The sequence below is a fragment of the Mirounga angustirostris genome, unplaced genomic scaffold (assembly GCF_029215605.1).
Source record: "Mirounga angustirostris isolate CCGP_5_RB_7025 unplaced genomic scaffold, mMirAng1.0.hap1 SCAF_9, whole genome shotgun sequence".
Lineage (NCBI taxonomy): Eukaryota > Metazoa > Chordata > Mammalia > Carnivora > Phocidae > Mirounga > Mirounga angustirostris.
In genome coordinates this window covers 1,288,537-1,312,096 of record NW_026991717.1, presented here as the reverse complement: position 1 = coordinate 1,312,096, position 23,560 = coordinate 1,288,537, and the positions used below count along the sequence as shown (strand labels likewise).

Here is a 23,560-nt window from a genome sequence, read left to right as displayed (position 1 = left end):
TAAAGACATGACGAGGTGCCACGACACACCTGCACGATAGCTAAGACGAGAGAGAGTGCCTTGGGAGTGGACGGAGAGCACCAGGAGCTCACGAGCGTGCTGCTGAGGGGAAGGTCAGCTTGTGGAAGCATGGAGACAACGTTTGGGCCGCATCTGCTCCAGCAGAGCAAGAACGTACCTCACGGTTTGGCAGTTTTACTCCCAGATGCGCCCACTGCAGAAATGCACACATGCTTTCACCAAAAACACGGACAAGAGTGTTCATAGCCCCACACTGGAAGCTAGGCAAATGCCCATCAATGGTAGAATGGATAAATAAATTGTGCCTTGTTCTCCATCAGTGAAGGCAACAAAATGGGAAGACTACAACCACACACAGCAACACGATGTTTTCCACAGCATCGTGCTGGGGGAAAGAAGACAGACACAAAAGGACAAAAAGTATATATTCATTTGCTTTTCTAGAATACACCTATAAGTGAAATCCTATGGCATTTGTCTTTATCTGACTTACTTCACTTAGCACACAAACAAAAATCAGGAACAGACCCGTGAATACAAAGAACACACTGGTGGTTGCCGGAGGGACGGGCAGGGGATGGGTGGGCTGGTGGGTGATGGGGAGCGAGAGGCCCAGGCTTCTATAAATGGGATGAAGAAGTCACGGGATGGAAGGTACAGCACCCACAATAGTCAATGATGCTGTAATAGCGTTGTGGTGACAGAGGGTGGTTACACTTGTGAGCTCAGCATCCTGTGAGACTTGTCCACGTTGTACACATCCTCAGAAGTGAGGATGGCCATTTTTCTTTGCCAGGTTTTAACCGGAAGGGGGCATGAGGGAGGCTTCTTGGGTGTCTGAATGTCCTGCTTCTTCATCTGGGTGTTCGTCATTCGCATGCTTTCCATTTGTGCAAAATTCCACCAAGTTGGACACTTACGATGTGTGCATAAAACTGAATACTTACAATTTATGCCTAGAATAAAATCTCACTTCAAGAGACCTTATAATTTTTCAGTTTATTTTTTATTATATTTGGAGAGGCAGATTGTACACGAATAGCTTCAAACCAACCATTGTACGTTAACCAAATTTTACACAGCCATTTGAAAAAAGATCTAAAAATGTGCTTAGTTATTGGTATTATATAACATTGATCAAGCACCAAGAGTGTGCTGACAGCTATGCAGAACAAACATAGAAAAGACAATCCCTGCCTTCAAAAATATCCATTCCTTGAGTCTCGCACATAAAACTTCACCTTACATTTCACACCCTTTTATTCATAAGGCATAAATAAGGAAGTTTGTTGCATTTCTCATTGTTAGTCCATAAATATCTGGTACCCTTTCCCCCAATTATACTGACAATTACTAATATCTTTGCCTTTAAATACAAATTTCCGTAGTACAATATACAGTATATATTGATTTGGTATTCACACAACTGACCACAATATTCTTGCAGGTTGGTTATACTATGAAGCATGTTGCATTTCAACATTCACAAATTTTTATACCACTTAACAGAATCATTTACTGTCGGCAGAGCTTATTTTTTGTTAAAAAAAAAAAAAAAGGAGGTGCCATTACTCTTATATTGATCAAGTATAAACAAAAACAGCCCTGCCTTGATTCTGATAAGGGTATCAGGACTCGGGGCACAGAGGGGAGAGTTCGCGTATCTACTAAAGTAGCCTTGCGGATATCAATCACACAGCCGCATGCCCTAAAATACTAAGTTTATGATCGGCTAGTAATGGGTGTTTGAAATATGATTTGCTTTACTGTATTTGCAGTTTGAAGAAGGGGCTAGTGTTGTAACACATCTGAAAACTGAGCTGGGAACTTTTTTGCTTTTCTGCAAGGCTGTGTTCAAAGCCAATCAGACTAGAAAAGAGGAACTGAATGATTCTGAAATTTAACCAGGGGCTGAGGATATCAGATTTCAACATCATCCCTTAAGCAACATCCTCAGATTGTTCATTTTTTAAAAGCAAGAGAAATGAAGTGAATTTTGATAGATTTTAGGCCTGGGCATAAGAAATTGTACTTCGTGTGAAAATGCCGAAGAACATTGTAGAAGGTGGTGCCCAGCACAGAAGACCGGCCAGTCCACACGTCACCCACCAGGAGCTCATAGCAGCAGGAGATGAGAGGGATGGGTAGAGGTCTCCTTCCCAGCCAGACTCTGGTTGTGCCCTGTTCTGCAAATACAGGGATGGAGGAATCTGGGGTCCAGGGAAAGAAGGCTGTCACAAGCTTGGGGTCAGTGGAGAGAGAAGACCCAACCGTGAACTTCACCTTCTCTAGATCCCAAGACCCTGAGCATCCATCAGCTTCAAGCCACAGCAAAGATTCGTAACTTGGCACCACGCTCCATCCTGTAAGGCTGGGGATAACCCATTCCCATAGGAAACCCCTTGCCTTTGGGGTCGTCTGGTTTCCCAGGGCATCAGCAGGTGTGGGTGTTTGTCCATTATGTGGCAATGATGTCGAGTTGAACTCTAGCTACACTGGACTAAGAGCAAGAGGAAATTTCCCTGCTACCTCCTCAGATATGAAAAGGGTAGAAGAATATTCTAGAGAGTCCTGTCTCTTCCGCCCATGGGGTGGGGCTTACAGTCACGCTCCCCTGGTGGTAGCTAGACACATGGCTCAAGCAGGGCCCATTAGGAACAGGTGCACCCAAGAGCAGTAGTAATAGTAGTTTGGTCCATCCTCCACGGTCCCACCTGGCAAGGAGAGCAGTGCTTGGGATCTGACCAAGTTTTTCTTATCCTGGGTAAGTGTATCTCCACTTCCCTGCAAATCATAGAGCGAGACGTTGGGAACTACCTATCTCTGACACTCTCCTGGTTTAATCCGTGGTAACAGGGACAATGTGTCACAGAGCCACACTGGCTGGCAGGAAAGCTAGGATGGCGACTCCCAACTCTTGCAGGTGTGAATCTAGTATCCCCTTTGGGATGAAAGAAACAACCTTATTTAGTGTACCCAACCCAGAACAGAGCACCAAAAGACTAAAATTCTGACAATAGACAGTAATATATATATATATATATATATATATATATATATATATATATATATAAATTTTCAATTATAAATCCTCAGTTCTTCATACTAAGGCTTAAGTTTCAGTCACCTAGTTGAAAGTCCATACGTAAACAGGAGAATAGAAACAGGTAACATAAAGACCCCTAAAAATGAAGGCTCACTACAGATGAAAGCATCCGTCCCTTACTTGTTGACAGCATGAAATGTTCTGACTACCCCGTGTGGGGAACTATAGGAATAGACAGAGCAAGCTAAGCATTACTTGAAGGTTTCTGGGATGGATGCTGGACTCCTATTGCTTTAAAATCTGAGATGCGCCCCAAACCTCTCTTTCAGGAATTTATTATACCGTCCAGAGAGATTATTCTTGCTACCCACCTTGTTCTCAGAAGAATTAAGGTAGCTAGTATCTGTCATTTTTCTTTGACCTGTAATGAGACATTAGAATCAAATGCTAAGGATTCTTTCTGTCCAATTATGTCAAAGCACCATTCGACAGGTGGAAACAGAAATCAAAATCTGATCGAGTTACAACAGCTTTCTGTACGCTGGAGAAACCTTGCTTTCAAGTTATTTAATAGAGAAGACAATAACCCCAAACTAGGTGTTTAGATAGACATATAGATAGATTGCTAAACGGTTAAATAGAGAAATTTTTTTGCGCTGCTGACAAGAACTCTGCAGTTGGTGTCACCGTGGTTAAGAACACCTCGGTGCCTTTATCGTATTATTGACAAACTTGCAAGATCCCGTGAAAGCCACCGGAAACGGCTGGGATTAGGGGCACGTGGAAACCACCGCTTACAGTTAGAATGTCAAAGTTCAGCCACTGTCTCTACTCTTCAAGGCCCAAGGACACGTTCCAAACTCTTCAACTCGGGGGTGAGAAGCAGAACATCCGGGGCCACCAGGAGACAGAAGACCAAGGAGTGGAGCCACACACCAAAGCGAGCATGGGAAACCCTTCGGGTGGCCGTGATTTTCAAAGAACTGGCCTCACTCTGTTGGCAAGCATCTCCCCCCCCACGCCTCGGGGTGGGGACAGGAAGGTCTCCTGGCCTGAGTACCTCAGCCTAGTAAGCAGAGGAAGCACACTCCGTGCCACACCCGATTGGGCAGTTGAGCTCCTTCCTACCCTGTGCGCAAGGGGGAAGGTCCAGAATGTTCCGTGAAGATCTGCAGTGAAGATCGTAATGATGACAGAAGGGCAAGAATGAAAAGTCAGTAGCCCTTGATGAAAGTCAACAGAGAAGCCACATCCTTTATGAGCACGACACCTGTTACTTCACCTGCAGTGGTCTGAGGATGTGAAGGAAAACAGAACTCGTCTTTTTTCCTTCTCGTCTTGCTATCTCCCTTAACTTCCCCAAGCAGGCAGGTACTAAATATCTTCTGTATAATATATTCCCCACTATGAAACTTCACTAAAATGGAAAGAATCCAATTAATTTCCTTTTTTTTTTTTTTTTGCTTAGAATTCAATTTGTATCTACTGGTAGCCCAGTACGTTCTTTTGGTGGGAAACCATATCGCACCTCCCCAAATGCCTCCGAGCGTCATGAAGTCAAAGCCAGCACGAGGGAGGATTTCTCTGGAGAATGCGCACTTTCTGAAGAGCAACGACACATTGGCAGAGAGCCTCCGGGACTCCATCCCTACTCCACCGCCCCGAGCCCTCCCGCCACGGAGGGGGGCGCCTGCAGTCACGGGCTGTGCCCCGCCGCCCGGCGGCCCCGGGCTCATGATTTCATTGTGCAGATGGGCACGACGATCACGAGGATGACTGTGCACGTGGCGGCGGCGATCAGGGCAGCGATCTTGCAGACCTTGGCTCGTCTGAACTCGGCTTCCTTACGCTTTAGCAAGGAGTCGTAGCCTGGGGTATAAATATCTTCCATCCAGTATTCTAAGTGGTTTGGGTTTAAAGATTCCTGCGTCTAGAAGTGAAGAGAAGATGTTAGAGACACAGTAAAACCCAGTTCCCGAAGCTGGCCGTCAGGGCTGACCGCGAGATCCACCGCCGCCGGCCCGGGCCGAGGTGCGCTGGCGAGGCCCCGAGCTCCTACGCACCATGGATCGCACCTGCCCCGCCCTTGCTGCCCGCGTGCTAAGGGTCCTGACACGGGGAAACCATGGTCTCCTCCCTGCAAGCAAGCAAATGAGGGCCGGGACCAACGGGGCTGCCACCGAGTGCAGACTGGCCCTGCGGCTGGAGGGGCAGCGAACGTCCCCGAGCAATAGCCCCCCGGCAGCCCCTGAGAGCAGAGCCCTTCGAAGCAAGGCTGTCCTCTCGCTCTGATTCCGTCCCCAGCTCCTCGCCAAAGCGCCTACTGAAGAATCAAAGGCACCGCCCAGATAAGCAGTTCAAACAAAATATAAAATATTTCCATTTCAAACACTTGTCTGAGCAGGTCAGGCCCCTGCTCAGGATCAAGGTCTACAGACCCGCGCAGGCCGTCCCCGTGCCCGGAGCTGCGTCCCCAGGGGCCGTAGCCGCATTGACATCTGTCTCCCGTCTCCCTGAGACCGATGCACTGTCTGCAGGGAAAACGCCATCTTTAACCCGTACTGCCCACGGGGCCCGCTCCCCGGGGATGGTTGCAATCTCTTCCCATCACGAAAAGCAATATTCTCATTTTACTGCAAGCATTTAATAGCACAGTGTCACATAAAAGCAAACACATGGTAATTCCCCAAGTGAGGTCACCTCAATCCTTGAAACTCAAACAAAATATCCATTTTGAAGACTGTCTCGGCTCCTTTAATACTCGAAACATGGGCACATTAAAGTCTCTCTCACACACGCAGGTTCACAAAACAAATCCTTCAAAAAGTCTTCTAAAAAACTGAGTTGCCCCGCGTCACTGGGGGAACACTGGTGATTCTAACCCGTGTTACTCACTGCCACCTGCCCTTCCAGGGGCGCCCCCTGCTCTTCCCCCCGTGCTCTGTGCCCCGGGAGCCTGGCCCCACGGACCCACCCAGGGGGCCCCGGTCAGCGGACGAGGCTTCTCTTGGTTCCTACCAGGCACCTGCTTCAGAGCCGTGGGTCCCAGTGGGTTGCAGAAACAGCTCCCTTCCCTCGGCCTCAGATCCCAGGGTGAGGGTGTCCCGTCACTGAGGCTGGTTCCCTGGGGGATGCTCCCCAGGCTCTCACTCTGCCCGCCGCACCGTACCAGCCACCCCCCAACACTCTGCTGTCACCCACAGGGCGTGCTGTCTGCCTTCCGCTGGGGCCCGCTGCGGACGGGCCAGCCTGGTGGGCAGACCGCGGCCCCACATCCAGCCCCCGCCACCTGCCCATGAACAGCCCCCAGGCTGGGCATGGTCTCTACGTCTTTAAGTGGTTGACAAAAATCAAAGAGGACTATTTCATGCTCTGTGAACGTTAGAGGAAATTCAAGTCTTGCCATCCAAAATAACGCTTCACAGAATCACAGCCCTGTCCGGCTGTTGGCAGATGGTGGTGGAGTCCAGCACCAGAGCCCTCAAGGCCCAGACCCGTCACCATCGCCTTTGCAACCCCTGTTCTAGTACTTTCTGTGCAACACTGCAAAATGGCAAGGGTGGGGCTCAGGGGTCGCTAGAACTCTAGGCCCCCTCCCTCGCTAAGGCAGAACATTTACAGGCTCTGGTCAGTCTCAGAAGCAGCGCTGACCACCCAATGCCCATCCTGAGCAACAGGACTCTCTCGATCGTGCAAAGTCCTTAAGAGTGGGGTGCTCCGTCTTTGCAAGGGCCCCCATGACAGCGCCCTCCGCCTGGGTTCCAGGAGCTGCAGCCTCCCGGAGCCGCCCGGTCCCAGTGTTTGGACACATGCCCGTCTGTATGCTTGAGCCAGAGCTCCCTCCCCACCAAGCTCTGCCCTCCGTGGGCACTCGGGACGTGTGGCCGCAGCCACGAAAGCCCTTCAGCAATCTCATGGACGCCAGACGGACAGGCGGACCCAGGATGGGCATATTTGGCTGGGAGGCTGGTCCGCGTCGGCGGGGGGCCACCCGCAAGGGCTGGTGGACCTGCTCCCTGCCGTGCACCTTGAGGACAGGCTCTGGCCACCTGGGCTGCACCAGCCCCCCTTCTTCCCGAGCTTGCCAAGGAGGCAAGCCATGCACACAGCACACATCCGGTGTCACCTTCCCTCCGGCTCAAACAGAAGGAAATCGGCTTCTCTTCATATATGTACCCTTAATGAGCTGGGGGTCAGCCTGTGGAATAAACGATTTTTCTTGAGTTTTTTCAGCAAGTGCTCTAGTGACAACGAAGAAAGCGGTGACACCAAGGTTTCCAGGGACACAGGCGAGGGGCCTTGTTGTGACCAGACTCTGGCGGTGGAAGCCCAGCCCACACCCTCAATCCACCCGCCAGTGGGCCCGCTGACGGGGAGCCCCATGTGCCCACCAGAGGACCCTGCGAAGACTCTCCAGATGCTAAGGTGCTGTCACAGGGCCCGAGCTTCTGAAGGGAGAGGAGCGCACATCAGGCCCGCCGCCCGCCCTCCTCGCGCTCCCGACGCCGCTGGGCTCTGCTGCAAACACCCGGCCCGCCGCCAGCCCCACTCCCTCCTGTTCTGTTCTGTGCGGCTTGGGTCCGTGATGCACTTCCAAGGATGTCGCCCCCAGCTCTCTAATCTGAAGACCTACTTTGATTTCTTGTGACTTTGTCTTGACAAACACAGGCACATTAACATCACGCGGACCCAGGAGCAGCCTCCTTCGCCCACACTCTCAGACGATGCTTCTCAATCTAGGACTCATTCAGCTAATCGGACCCTTTCCAGGACGCGCACTGGTGGGGCCACTCACACCCCCGGGGCCTGATGCCCACGGCGCCCACGGCAAAGCCGCACAGGGCCCGCCTGCGGGAATCAATCCCGGTCTAGCCAGCAGGACGAGGTCAGGACGGGAGGTGGCATGCAGGAGGGGCTAGGGGGGCTGCCACCACAGACCCCACTGTCAGGATCTGGCCGGAGCCGCCCCTTCCCCTAACTGCTGTCACTCAGGGCCCAATATATACAAATGTCACTGCATTGCAGTCACGGCGGGGACATGAGGCTCCTGGATGCTCCCCCCAACAGGAACGGCAATGCGGGAGGAAGGGCCCAGGCCGTCGGTGGGGTCCAGCACAAATTCAGACTTGTCCGACCCCGGGCAAGTCCCGAGCTTCTCGATGTCCTCATCGGGAAGCTGGAGGTGACCGTAATCGTCCCTGTGCCTTCCTTGTGCTCGCAGCCTGCCGTGAAAAGCACGTGCGGAGTTGGACTGACGGATCTCAGCATCGTGCGACTGTCCCCTGGAGTCCCTTTCGGTGCCTACCTAACGCCGGTACTTTAAATACCTTCTTTGCAAAATTCCTCACAGTGACTCTGCAAGGAGTGTCGTGTGCTCACTGGACGGGTGAGGGGATGGACGCACAAGCAGATGCGTGCATGTCCTGGGTCCCGCAGCAAAGGAGCCCTGGACTGGAGCCCCATGCTGTGGACCCCTGAGGTCTGTTCCTGCCACACCACGCCCCCTCAGCCCCCTCTGCTTCGGGCCCCAGCCAGCCCCCGCCGGCATCTCTCCCACTGCCCCCTCAGTGATACGGTCATCCTGGGACCTGGAGGTCTGGCACCGCTGGGCCCCACCACCCACAGAGCTAATCCTGCGGGTGGGGACAGGTGCCCCCCGGGCCCCGCGGTGACGCAGAGACCCAGGCAGACGCGGTACGAATGGAAGCAGGTGGAGCTGCCCACCCACATACGAGGGGACCGAACCCCAGCCAGGCGGGTGGGGAACAGAACACATGCCCGCCGGCCATGATGGCATTCACAGAGCTCCCGGGGGTGGCTCTTACCTGGGGACTGCTCCGTATGGAAACTTAGTCCATAGCTTGGCTCCCACAAATATGCTTATCCCACGTGCTACATGTGGAAGGAGAAATCAGCTTGTATCTCATTAAACAGTTTGGCTCGGGTCTTGTGAGCAAAGACGAGAAGCTGCACTTGGGGCAGAGCCTTAAAGGCGCCGTTAGCAAATCGTGCGGCCAAAGTAAATACATCAGTCACATGATTACAAACGTATAAGCCAGATCACGTTCCCCTCCTTAAAATCTCCACTCTGGGGCTTGTTAAAGTTCAGAATTCCATGGCGGGGGCCCAGGGAGCTGAAGGGTGAGGGAGCAGGCTGGCCTTGGCCATCCCAGGTCCTTCCTGCATCGGCCAGGCTCCCAAACCCCCCCGCCGCCCCCTCCCCCGCCTCTCACCCCCTCCCCTGCCACCCCCCACCTCTCACCCCCTCCCCTGCCACCCCCCCGCCTCCCACCCCAGCCCCCCACCGCCCCCTCCCGCCCAGGGGACAGCACGAGACTCACCTGCAGGTCCAGGGCGGTCAGCTTGCCCTTGTCGCCCGCATTCCTCGTGTACTCCTCAATGGTCCAGGACGGCTGGCCCCGCTTCACCTCAGCCAGCTCGGTCAGCCGCATGTCCGTGTACAGAGGGTTGTTCTTCAGGTGGGCTTTGAGGGAGGCGGGGTAGGGGTGCGGGCTGAACACCTGCTCCACCAGGAAGCTGTCTTTGGGCTGCTTGGGCATTCGGTGCTGGGGGGGGATGTCGTACTGTCTGTCCGCCTGTTGGGGGGGAGGGCACAGAGAGGTCCAACAGGCAGCACAGAGGCTGTGGGGTTTCCCAGCACATTGGGCAGCCTGCAGCTCAGCATCCCCGGGCCCTGCAGCCTGCCCACCAGTGGAACACCCTTATTTACACACACACCCTAAGTATGTTGCAGGGGGACATTCTCCGGGAACAGCTTGTAATGAGGACCTGAGCCTACACTTGACTGAACCCTCACACCATCACTGCCACCAACCACATGCAGCCCCACTCCTGATGCACAAAAGGGGAAAGCAGGACCGTGAGGGGAGGGAGGGATGGAGGGAAGGAGGGGAGGGTGCCTGAGAAGGACGGTATGCATGAGCGCGTGGTGAGCCGTGCCGTGTGAGTGTGAGCGTGCACCTGCACGGGGACTGGGCCACGCCATGCGTGAGCGTGAGCATGAGTGTGCACCTGCATGGGAATGGGCCAAGCATTGTGTGAGCGTGAGTGTGCACCTGCATGGGAACTGGGCCACGCCATGTGTGAGCGTGAGCGTGAGTGTGCACCTGCACGGGGACTGGGCCACGCCATGCGTGAGCATGAGCATGAGTGTGCACCTGCACGGGGACTGGGCCACGCCGTGTGTGAGCGTGAGCATGCACCTGCATGGGAATGGGCCAAGCATTGTGTGAGCGTGAGTGTGCACCTGCACGGGGACTGGGCCACACCGTGCGTGAGCGTGAGCATGAGTGCGCACCTGCACGGGGACTGGGCCACGCCGAGTGTGAGCATGATCGTGCACTTGCACGGGGACTGGGCCACACCGTGCGTGAGCATGAGCATGAGTGTGCACCTGCATGGGGACTGGGCCACGCCGAGTGTGAGCATGATCGTGCACTTGCACGGGGACTGGGCCACGCCATGTGTGAGCGTGAGCGTGAGTGTGCACCTGCACGGGGACTGGGCCACGCCATGCGTGAGCGTGAGCATGAGTGTGCACCTGCACGGGGACTGGGCCACGCCGTGTGTGAGCGTGGGCATGCACCTGCATGGGAATGGGCCAAGCATTGTGTGAGCGTGAGTGTGCACCTGCACGGGGACTGGGCCACGCCGTGTGTGAGCGTGAGTGTGAGTGTGCACCTGCACGGGGACTGGGCCACGCCGTGCGTGAGCGTGAGTGTGCACCTGCACGGGGACTGGACCACGCCATGTGTGAGCGTGAGCATGAGCGTGCACCTGCATGGGAATGGGCCAAGCATTGTGTGAGCGTGAGTGTGCACCTGCACGGGGACTGGGCCACGCCGTGTGTGAGCGTGAGCATGAGTGTGCACCTGCACGGGGACTGGGCCACGCCGTGTGTGAACGTGAGCATGAGCGTGTACCTGCACAGGGACTGGGCCACGCTGAGTGTGAGCATGAGCGTGCACCTGCACGGGGACTGGGCCACGCTGTGTGTGAGCGTGAGCGTGAGTGTGCACCTGCACGGGGACTGGGCCACGCCGTGTGTGAGTGTGAGCGTGAGTGTGCACCTGCACGGGGACTGGGCCACGCTGTGCGTGAGCGTGAGCATGAGGGTGCACCTGCATGGGGACTGGGCCAGCACATGTCCACTGGCCTCTCCATCCCCACGTGCCGTCCGCAGCTGCAGAAGGACAGAACAGCCACCAACAGAGACAGCAGATGATTCTTTGGGATCAGAAAAAAAATCACTTCTTTCATTTACTCTTTTCCCCCACTTTGGACACTGAAAACCTGCTGAGAGGCCCATCTTCCAAGCTCCTCCTTCCTGGCACCGTCTGAGGGAGCCGGCCTCCCCGCGTGGCTCTGCGTTTCTGCACGCACACCGCCGTCCCTCCCTCTGACCCCGGGCCCTCCGGTCTGTCCCCTGACCTTCAGAATCAAGGAATGGAACTGAGAAAGCAGCACATAGTAACCGTGTCACTGGAGCCCCGGGGAGAATGACGAAGAGCAGCCCTGGGGGCCACCGACAGGAGTCACCCCACTGCAGGGGACGGGAGCACCCACGTGTGCACTCGCTCGGACCTGACGGGGAGAGGCTCTCAAGACGCAAACGCACTCAAGCCGGGGCCAAACACACAGCCCTGACGCAAAACAGCGCCAGAGCCAAGGAAAGGGCTCTATCGGGACCTGCTGCCTCAGGGGCGGCTTGGGGAACATTTTCCTTATTTGTGTGGCTTTTCCTACTAATCCTCTACCGATCTTACCATGGAAAGACTCGAACTTTTAAAGAGGAGCACTGTGAATCCACGGAGCACAGGGAAGGGACACCTGAGCCCGCACGCATGGAAGGCATCCCCGTTCCCTCGGCCCGCGCCCCTCGGCCCGCGTCATCCTTGGCAACACCCGCCTCTCCCCCACGCTCCCCATTCTACGAGAATCTGGCCCCTGCCACCCATCCCGTATCCAAACCCCGCTTCCTCCCGCGGGCAGCCTGGCAGCACGCACCCCTCAGAGCCAGCGGGACAGACGATCCGTCTGGGCCGTCCCCCCGTGCTAACACGGAAAGCCCGCCAAATCTGCAGGAGAGCCGGCACACGGAGGGCAGGCCTCCTCCTTCCTGACTCCTGTGACGCGCGGTGCCGGGACACGCACCAGGGCTGCAAGAGCGCGAGGGCCCAGCTTCGTGGGCGTGGGGGAAATTACCTCTTTCGACCGGCGGTGCCAGTCGTTACTCTCCCCGGGGCCTCTGTCCTTGCTCTCCTCCTCCCCGAGGCCCGCACGGCTGGTGTAGGTGACGGTGCGCCAGTCTCTGGGCGAGTTAGAGGCGCTGGCGATCTTGGACTCCGTGGCGCTGTTCTCCTCCGTCAGGGACCTGGAGGACGGCCTGGTGAAGAGGTTCTTCTTTAAGGCCTTGACTCGAAGGCTCTCGCTGTTGCTTCCACTGGCGTCTGAGCAGTACCAGTCGGCCGCGTTCTCCAGCTTGGGCCCCCGGGGGCCGTCGTGCGGGTGGAACATCCTCGGGGAGGCGCTCTCATCAGACGGAGCCTCGCTGGTCAAGGAATTCAGGTCAATCTGCACGCTCACCTTCTCAGGCTGCTGCATTTTCTGGTCCAACTTATTTAGCTTGCCCAGGACCTGGGAGATTTCCTCGCGGACCCCTGACAGCGATTCGAGCTTCCGTTCAATTTCGCCGATCCGAAGCACCAGTCTGCACACGCTGGTCTTCAGCTCCTCTTCCGAGTGGTGGCTGTTTTCAGGCCGGTTGCCCTTTTCTCCTTGGCTGCCGGGGAACCCGTTGGCGATTTTGGTCAGGCTGTGCTCGGGGGAACTGTCGCCGTCGGACTTGTGAGCCTGAGACAAGGACCCCATGCTGTTGTAGCAGGAGGACTGCATCACCCCCGTGGAGCCACTGATACTCATGTCATCAAGGAACCGGAAGATGTCACTGATGTCATCGCTGATGACTTCCGAGTCGTCATCTGACTGCTTCGTGGCGTGCCGGTCACTGTACTTGGTCTGCCCCGTGGCGCACAAATCTTTGCGCTTCTTGGGCTCTAGCCCGTGCTGCTCTGTCTGGGTGCCCACGCTGCTGGTGTCCGAGCTGAGCTGCCCACCGGCGCAGCTGATGCTCTTGTCTTTGAAGTTTTTGACGGGCTCGTGCTTCTCCAGGTCAACAGGGGACGAGATCTCTTTAGACTTGAGCCCGTTTGGTTTTGCCGTGTAGCCAACGGGAAGGATCGGCTGTTGGTCCTTTGGCGCCAGGTAAGTGGGGCGCCTGTCTGGGGTTGGGAAACTGGGGCTCTGGCTGCTGGGATTTGGGTAGAGCAGCTTCTCCTCAGAGGGATTTCTATTAAAGAAGGACCGTTCAAAGTCAGGGACTTCTTCGGTGTTCAGGCTCCAACTTTTGGCCGGCCAAGGGGTCTGCTTCCCTGGCCTCCCCGGACAGCGCCTGGCATCCTGCGTCCCCATCACTGGCGTGGGACCAAAATACGTGGAGGCTTGAAGGTCATCTAAGCTCTCGTGTTTCGCCCGTCTTTTGTCAGGCACAGGGGAGTACACGGGATTCAGGTACTGGCTGTGGTAGGGCATTTTGAAGCTGTGATTGAAGAAGGGAGTCTTGTGGGGCTCCTTCTGGCCCTGGGGCTCCCCATGCTCAGCCTCTGCCTTGTTAGCGGGGCCAACCAACTTGGGGGACACGGTCATCAGATTGTGGAAATCTTCTTTAAAGATGTTCCTTTTCTGGACACAGGACTGGACCACAAACGGCTCCTCATTGGAAATGAAGGTCTCCTTGATGCCCTGGCTGATGGGCAGGGAGTCCTGATCTGAAATGGACTCATTCTCGATGTTCATGGGGAAGTAGGTTCTCTGCATCTCACAGGGCTGGGGGCTGGTGACGGAGTAGGGGGCCAGGGCCTGCAGCCGGTCCAGGGAGGCGGCACGGTTCTTCAGCTCTTTGCTGACCCCCAGCAGGAAGTTGGGCTCAGAGGCGGGCACGAACTGTGGGCAGTCCTTGCGGTCTGCCTTCCGGCCCTGGGACGACTGCCGGGCGGGGTAGCCCCGGTGGAAGGGCCTCTCGCTCAGCTCACAGTTCAGCGGCTCGCACATGGAGGCAGTGCATACCTCCGTGTCCGACCTGCACGACTCGAAGGACGCCTCCTTCTTGTGCACCTTCTGCCGGCCGGTGGGCAGCTTCTCCTTGGCAGCGCCCCCATTCGTTTGGATCAGGTTGAATATTGTCACGATGTCTGCGGCCACCATGATCTTCTTGGACTGCTGGTTGTTCATGGCGCATTTCATCTTGTCTTTGAATAGCGTGGCTGGGAAGTTGGGGTCGAGACAAGCCGTGTAGAAGAGCACGCTTCTCAGCTTGGCGAGCTGCGACAGGTCAAAGCGGGCGCACAGGGACTTGCACAGATCCTGGTAGGAGACGGTGCTTTGCTTGCTGTCCAGCTCCTCCAAGATCTTCATCAAGAAGAGGGAAGTGTCCTGGTTAGTCTCCATGACTTCGGACGTCAGAGGCTCGCGTAGTCTTCCAGTCCGTCCTATAGTGACGACATCAAAAAGTGGAGGGAGGTCATAAACACTGGTGGGGTTGTGAGCCAAGCTTGTTACGAACCACATAAAGACATGCAAGGAGAACCTTCTTAATTGAAAAATGTGTTGTCAGCTTACGACTTCGTAATTCCCTTCCCAGGAATTGATGACAGTGATTTATGTATAAAGATGTTTGCTGTGATGGCGTTTGTAAGAGTGAAAAAATAAAACATCTTAAATATCCAGATAACCAAGGGATGCATAAATAAAACATGCAATGATTATGCAACGACTTCCCACAAGCATTAAAACGATAGCAATGCACGTCCTTATGAAGGAATATGACCCATCAGTAAAAAGGAACAAACTGGGGCCTCTGAGGGGCTCAGTCTGTGGAGCGTCCGACTCTTGGTTTCGGCTCAGGTCCCGATCCAGGGTCGTGAGATTGAGCCCCACGTCGGGCTCTGTGCTCAGCGGGGAGTCTGCTGGAGATTTTTTCCCTCTCCCTCTGCCCCTGCCCCATCCCCACTCTCTCTCTCAAATAAATAAATCTCTTAAAAAAAAAAGGAACAAACTAGTGTACAAACAAGGACGTGGACGGAGCCCACAGGCACTGTGCTTGAAAGAAGGAAGCCAGAGTCATGGGCTGCGTGCACTGGGATGCCACTTCGATGACCTTCTGGAAAACATACCTGTGGCCTCGGTGGCTGGGTGTGAGCCTGTGGAGGGAAGCCCCCCTCCCTGCCTGCAAGCGTCTCTCAAGACTCATGGAACCATGTGCTCACGTGTGTGAGTTTTCCCGCACGTAAATTATACCTTCATTTAAAAATGACACATTGAAGACTTTTTAGGACACACAGACACACACAAACTATGCTACAATTCTGAGTGAGAAAAATGAAAATAAATGCTTTTTTTTAAGATTTTATTTATTTATTTGATAGAGAGACAGTGAGAGAGCACAAGCAGGGAGGAGAGGGAGAAGCGGGCTTCCCGCCAAGCAGGGAGCCCAATGCGGGGCTCGATCCCAGGACCCCGGGATCATGACCCGAGCCGAAGGCAGACGTTTAATGACTGAGCCACCCAGGTGCCTTGAAAATAAATGTTTTAAGCAAGAAGGTCTGAATTACAGAAAGTTATACATTCTTGGAAATGAAAATTAAAGAAAATAATGTACACTAAAATATCATTGGTGGTTATGTTTGGATGGTAAATACGGATTTTCTCCTGAATAGTAATCTTTGTTCCTCGGTATTTTATGATGCAAATTTTCAAACATACAGCAAAGTTGAAAGAATTTCATAGCAAATACCCGTATACCCGCCATCTGGATTGTACCACTAACATTTTCCTATATTTGGTTCCTCACATACCTATCTATCCATCCTTCATCAAGCCATCTTACTTTTTTTAACATACTTTGAAGCAAATTGCAGACATCTGAACATTTCATCATGCTTATCATTAACCTTGGTCAATAATTGCTTATGGCTTTCCTTTGAACATCAGACCTTCATGCACAAATCTTCAGTGTGCATTTGCTGAAGCTTTGATAAATGTGCATGCCTGTGCAGTAACCAAAACCCTTGGAAAGATCCAGAACGTTCCCAGTGCCCCTTCCCATTCACCCTGTGTTCTTATGTGTTATGGGGAATGTTATGTGCTCCTTACAATTTCCCATCCTTTCTAAAATTCCAACGTGTGCTATTTGTAATCCGCACACAGTAATAATAATGAGCCTTACTTCGAAATGGAAGGAAAAGCTACGTTAACCCGTCCTGATGGAAAAGTTAAACACACCAAACCAAAAGTTCCACAAAGTGTCACAAGAATGAGTAGAGCCTGTTGATACATGTGGATCAGGTCTGAGATTTCCCAGGAAATGTGGAAGCCCACGGCACCGTGGCCCCTGGTCACGCCCGCTTGGAAAGGTGCTCCGACGGGCCACCTGCTGATTCTGAGGTCGGCTCAGCCCGTTTCCTAGGGGAACGGCGTCTTTTCTCCGGGTTAGATTTCGGTGGCTCCTGGCAATGGGTTCTCCGTCCCTCCTGAGAGCAGAGCTCCCCAGGGGCTCCTGGCTCAGGTGTGTGCTCTCCCACACGTGTCTGCAGGGCCACGCAGAGACCGCGGTGTGGAACAGACAACAGCCCCGAGGGGTCCTGTTCCCGCCCAGAGCAAGTCCCAGCCAGAACTCCCAGCCTTGCCCGGCCATGAGCCCATCCCGTGAAAGCACCCAGTTAACGGGAGGGACGGCCTGTCCCGCTAGAGTGTCAGGTAAAGAAGTGGGCGCAGAAATCAGAGCAGAGGCGAGTGACCGTACGGAGGGAAGGGCGAGCCGTGCACCTGGTACCGGGCTGTTTGGTGCTGAATTCTTCCAACAGCCATAGGAGACCTCTCGCACTTCTGCGAGCGCCCTGACCCACAGGACGCACACGGCAGCGAGCCGACCCCCAGCGGCCCCCAGGACAGCCCTACCCTGCCTCCCTGCAGGAGCTTCTCGACACTATTCCACTTCCCGGGCTACATCCCAGCTCCAAAGTGGTATTTGGAAAGCAGAAGCCCCGTGTCTCCGGGGGGGAATGGAGGAATCGCGAGTGATCCAGTACACCTGACTCATCTTCTATTAACACTGGGATCTGGGGGCTTATGAATGGCCTGGGGTAGGCGCCTGCCCCCTGCAGATGGGCGCATGGAGGCATGCCTGGCGCGCGTGCCCACGACACTGATCCTTGCAGAGGAAACCCCACGCGGCGATCTACGGGAGGCCAGAGGAGACCAGGGAGGAATCGGGAGGGACAGGCGCTCGGCTGGAAAGCAGGCTGCCAGGCTCTGTACCTGAGTGACAAGTCTGGCTGCCCCATGCTCTCACGGGCCGGCTACCTCACTCGACCACTCAGACAACTCTGTGGTGTGAGGACGCCGCTCCCATTTCACAGATGGGGAGGCTGAGGCTCCTTGAAGGGTGACTGCCCATCAGAGGGGCCAGAGCTGGGTTAGGGGCGCACGGCTGATGATGTGCCAGGAGGGGGGGAGGCGTCACCACCGCGCCGGATGTGAGCTGGGCGGTGGGAGGGCCCCTGTCACCTGAGCACCTGCTGTGGGCGGGGCCTACAGGTAACATGCACCACAGCCTAGAGAGGGAGGCACCACTGCTCTTCAGTCTGTTCGGGAGAAGAATGCGGTCTGACACACACGGAGACACACGGAGACACACTCACACACACTCCCCACACACACACGGAGACGCACACCAACACACTGAAACGTTCACACACGCGGAGACACACGCACTGAGACACACGGAGACACACTCACGCGCTCAGACATACGTACACACCGGCACAGACACACACTCACATGCACACTTGCACACGCACTCACACACACACCGCTCATCCAGGCTCTCTCTTAGTTCTCTCGGCGGGTCCCTCAGGGTTTGAATATTTTTAACTCCCAGCACAACCCATTGCCTATTTTGAGAAAAGGCCAAGACACCAACATGCACACCAGTCGTCTTGCATATGGGAGGCAGACCCCCCTCCTGCCCACCACAAGATGTCTCATGAATCACGGTAAGCAGGGCCCGGGGGCTACTCGAGGAGCAGTGGCCATGTGCCCCATGGGCAGGGAGACTGGCACAGGAGCCCATGAGCAGCTGGGCATCTGGAAGTCAGACCCCACCAGGGGACACGGTCAGGGGACCCCGTCCAGCCCCACGTGACTGCCCAGCCCAACCCCTGGGCCCAGGCCTCCCCTCCTGCTTTCCTGCAGGTGCTCTGCATCTCCCAGGCCTGGAATCCTGCTTCCCTTCCAGGGTCCCTCCAGCAGCCCCTCTTCCTCCACCCCTCACTGATCCCAGAGTTTAAGTTAGCCAGGTCCTCCTCACTGGTCAGCAGCCCTCTGCCCAAGCCAAGGGACAGCATTTCTCACACGGGACAGACGTGCTTGGGAGGGATTAAAGCATACGGAGATGTGGCCCCCAGGACCCAGGACCCGTGGGGTCAGAATTCCAGGGAGGGGTCCAGAACAGGGTCTTTTTAAAGCCACCCAGACACTTCTGAAACGTTGGCCTTCAGGCCAAGGGGGTGAGAAACCCCATTTGGAAGTGGAAGGCCTGGGTTTGTGAGAGGTGGCGAAACCAAAGGTTTGGGGCTCAGATCCCAGCCTTGCCCGTCCACAGCTATGTGACCTTGGGCCAGCTACCTACAGCCCCTGGCCTCAGTCTCCTCCCCTGTAACAGTGAGTTTAATTAACAAGGGCACCTGAAACAATGATGTGCCTTCCAAGTGACAGCCAACAACAAAGGACCGCGGTCACTCACGGGTGGTGCGGCAATGCCTGGTGCCGAGTCTGGGTCTCAGCCGGCTCCCGTCCCACAGGCCTTCTGCACATCATGGGAGAGGCCGACATGAATAGTTTTTGACAATGACTCCATTCTACACACAGAGCAAGGCACGCCTGCCCAAAGAGCATCTGGCACATCCATCCTCACCTGCTCAGCATCTCCAGACACTCTGTTTCCCACCACAGAAAACTCTGTCTTGGACCCTCACAAACCCTGAGTTCCTGCCTCCTTCTGGAATTCACACCACCAGGCGGGAAATAACAAGTTGGCTGTGGAGCTCATCATTCATCCTTTTTCTAAAAAGAGGGGAGTTCACAACCCGATGCCCTGAGGAAGCTCTGAGGGCCAGAGGTCAGAGATGGGGTGTCCCCGCAACCCATCACTCTCCGCACAGCCAGGCCCCCGCCCCACGCACCTGCCCCAAGTCTCCTGGAGGACTCTGCAGGCACGCAGCCCTTCACACCTCTGAGCACCAGTGTGAACATGACCATGTGCTTGCATAGCGGGGAGCCCACAGCCACTGGGGTCAGGGCTGGTGGGACCACAGCCAGCCCCCAGGCTAAGCCCCTCCAGGAAAACTGAGCCCAATGCCATAGTTTTTCAAAGGCACGTGGCATTCGTGGCAGAATTGGCCCCAGGAAGCTGGGCTCCTGACACCTAACCTGTGTTCACAAGTGTCCAGTTGTGATCGTCAGGTGTCAGAGAAGCATAAACAAGGGGCTGAGAGCCTGGCCTCGGTGAGGTAAGTTCCAGCCATGGGGAAAGGGGAAAGCCAGCTTCAAGGAGGAGGAGGAGGCCATTGTCAATAGCCACAAAGACTGAAGAGGAGGCTTGTGGCCTGGGAGGGGCAGAGAAGGGGTTCCAGGCAGAGGACAGGAGGTGCAAAGCGGCGACAGGGCAGAGTCTGTTTGGTGAGGATGGAGAGAGGGAGGTGAAGCTGAACAAGCAGGGGATTTGGAGCAGGCAGGTGCTGGGCTGCTGGGCGGCATCTGGACTTGATCCTGAAGGCAGTGGGAGCTGAGAACACCAGGCTTGCATGTTGGGGCGAGCACTCAGCCCACAGGATGCACAGACGGACCCACACTGTCTTCCCCTTGAACATCACCTGATCTACACAGCCTGTTCTAGGCTCTTCCGACTCTGATCCAAGGCTGTTTCCAGTCTGTGGCTCTGGGAAGGGCAGGACCCAGATGCCTGATGTTTTCCCCACCCCCTCACATATCCCACTCTGGCCATGACGAATGTTGTTGCTGTCTGGTCCGTGAGGCTAAAGTGAACCTTCACCTTCTCATAGCCTTATGCATTTTTCAGAGCTCACAGTGCTGACGTCAGATGTTGACCAAAACAGAGCAGAAGAAAGGGAGGTACGCTCTGGGGCCACAGCTCGTAGGGTTGCTGTGTGGAGCTCTGGACAGAACTCAGCTGTCTGGACTCCACCAACTGCTTTACAGATTTCATCTTCCCTTCTGCCAACAACCCTCAAATCTGGTAAGAACGAACAATACAGACCTTCAATTGGATTAGCAAAACTGTTTTGAAGTGTTCTGATTCAGGCTTTCCCACAAGCCAGTCATATATTGATGGTTCAGAAGCCAAAATGGCAGGCAGCAATGGAAAGTGGCCACGGTGTTCCCACTTCACTCGCATGGAGAGCCCACGCAGAACAGTTTCTCTGCAGCCTCTGTGTAATTCCTGCCTGAGTGTTGGCCTGCTTGTGGTTTGGGATGTTGTTTGTTTCCAGGATGGTGTTTGCTGCTGTGATTCAATATAATTATGGATTCAGGGAAACTGTAAAAGGGAGGCATTATGTGAGGAATTGGAAACGTGTGGTTGGGAAATTCCACATTTCCTCGTATCACCTATAACAAAATGTTGAACTGAATGGAGACCCCTTTCTCTCCCAGAGGCAGCTTTCCTCCCCAAAATCTACTAAAGAGGGCAGCGAGGAGTTGGGAGGGGCTATCCTTCTGTTTGCCCAGATGTATCCCCCACCCCGAGCTCAACCCTGGTGCAAAGCCCTTGACTAAGAAGCCAGGACATTATGAAGCAAATTCCAGGTCCGGTGAGAAGGCAAGCTTAGAAAATGTGAAAAATCTTCCATTATGAACACCTACAACGCTGGATAAAATACATTTTTTTAAACATGTGCAGCTAGGTTTGGGAGAAAGCCAGGTAAATGTCCAGGTGCCAGAAACAGAGAAAAATCACAGGGTGAGCAGGAGCGTTGGTAATGTGGCTGCTGTGGGGAAGGTGGGGCAGGTGGTTCCCACTGAGTTAGGATAGAAGAGGCCTCCACCAGATGGTGAGTGAGAACATGGATGTCTGCCTGGAGCTGGGACCCCTGAAGGACTATTCGCTAACTCTGTGTGAAAATATGAAATACAGAAAAATGTGCTCATGAGCTCAGGAAACAGGAAACTTGTCAGCCTCTGAGTTAAATAGAGTAAAAGGTTACTCCTTAAAATGTAAATCAGAGCATTGCCTTAAATGCTTTGGGGCCAAAATTTATGTTGCCACAGGGTTCAAGAACTCTCGAGCAAAGAAATTAGTATGATATTGGCTCCATGCTGGTGATATCCCTGGATGCAAGCAAAACAAATGCAAAACCACTCTGGACAATCAACAGTGCCCTGCAAAGATAAGAAGCCACACACACTAACACTGAAAAAATTACAACACACAAGAAGAAATATACAACAGGGAGTAAGAGTCATCAGATACAAAATAATCAGGACCATTAGGACTCAAAGAACTTCACAAAACGGAATAGCAATCTTAAGAATGTCACAAAATGGAATGCCAATCTTAGAAAAGCTGTAAGTATATTTTAAATAGGTAAAGACATTTTAAAATCTTTGGAAATCCAAATAAAAGAAGACATTGTAAAAAAAGAACACAGAGACCTGGAAAAGAACCAAATAGTACCCCTAGAAGTTAAAAATAATCACTGAAATAAAAATCACAATAGATCAAATAACATATTAGCATAAGCAACAAAAAAAATAGTGAACTGGAAGACAGATCTATCAGCATGTAGCATAGATAAATACAAAGATTTTAAAAATATGAAATCAGGGTTAAAAGACATAGAGCATAGGAGAAATTTTAACAAATGCATAACAAGATTCCAGGAGAGATAAGAGAGGATTGTGTAAAGTCAATATCAAAATAACAATGTCTAGAAATGTTCAAGAATTGAAAAACATGAATCCTCAAATTCAAAGAGAAACTGCAAATAAGACCTATAAAAGTAAATTTACCCTTAAATGGCAAAGCACACCATATTGAAACTGAAGAATACCAGAAGCAGAGAGAAAGCCTTAAAATGGTTGAGGCAGTGTGAGGAGGGAATGACTTACCGAGAAAAGAATAAAACTAAAAACAAATTTTTCAAGAGTAAAAAAAAGGGACTGCAGCAACTGGATGACACAATCAGTTAAGTGTCCAACTCCTGGTGTCAGCTAAGGTCATGATCTCAGGGTCGTGAGATCAAGGCCCTTATCCAGCTCTGTGCTTAGCACAGAGTTTGCTTGGGATTCTTTCTCCCTCTCTCTCTGCCCCTCCTGCTCATGCTCTGGCTCTCCCTCTCTCTGAAATCAATAAATCTTTTTAAAAAATAATAAAAAATTTTGAAAGGGACTATTCTGTTATATAAAGATGAGATTATAATTTGGGGCATCTTTTAGATAAACTGAGGTCTATTTATAAAATCCACATTGTGTGTGTAGTCCATGAACAGATGTCCAGAATTTTTGGTCCTTTTAGAGTTAAAAAAAGAAAAAAGAAAAACTAGAAGACATAGACACAAAATTCTTAAAGTGCTAAGGAAAAATGATTTATAGTTTATAATTCTATCATCAGAAAAACACTATTATTCATAAATAAAAATTAAAACTGAAGACACATTCCTCATTGTAAAAACTACAAAAGAAGCTCCTTCAGAAAAATAAGCAAATCCAGAAAAAAGAAAGTAGTAAACATACAATTAATTCTAAACACATACCAACTGTATAAAACCATATTAATGACTATTGTTAGAGCTAAGATGGAAGGGGGATGGTGATGATCAGGGTTAAAACTCCCTAAGCATTATCTGGTATTCTCCAGAGGAGGAAAAGGTTGTTAAATAAATTTAGATGTTAACTCAAAAATGTATATTAGAAAACAATTTACGGATAACCACCAATAGAACAGGAAGAAATTATAGAACTTAATGTAGTACTTCTCAACTAGTGTAGAGAAAACAGAATAAATAAAAGCTCAGTCAATTGATAGAAGATCAGAAATCAGAGAAAGAAAGAAGCAATGAGAAAGTAAGATAAGCAAAAATCACAAGAAGACAGAAATATTTCCAAATACATCAAATCACAATAAATGTAAACAGGCTAAATTTACCAGTTAAAAAGACTGTGACTCTCAAATTGGATTAAAAAAAATTGCAGCCAAATGTCACCTATAAGAAATATACCTAAACATGTTGTCACAGAAAGGTTGAAAGTATAAGGATGAAATAAGATAATATCAGCCCAAACCAAATCAGAATACATTTGGTATTTGTTATACGTAGAATGGTACAATAGTTAAAGATC

The 23,560-nt window shown here is 52.7% G+C and overlaps 1 protein-coding gene across 1 annotated transcript; it reads right to left on the bottom strand.

Moving 5' to 3' along the window:
* Nucleotides 1–4,799: 4,799 nt before the first annotated feature.
* MINAR1 (membrane integral NOTCH2 associated receptor 1) lies at nucleotides 4,800–14,593 on the bottom strand. Its single transcript, XM_045901837.2, has 3 exons — nucleotides 12,293–14,593; nucleotides 9,409–9,663; nucleotides 4,800–4,997 (listed from the first exon to the last, which is right to left on the bottom strand). The coding sequence occupies exons 1-3, from the start codon at nucleotides 14,591–14,593 to the stop codon at nucleotides 4,800–4,802; spliced, it is 2,754 nt and encodes a 917-aa protein (XP_045757793.1).
* Between the last annotated feature and the right edge of the window lie 8,967 nt (nucleotides 14,594–23,560).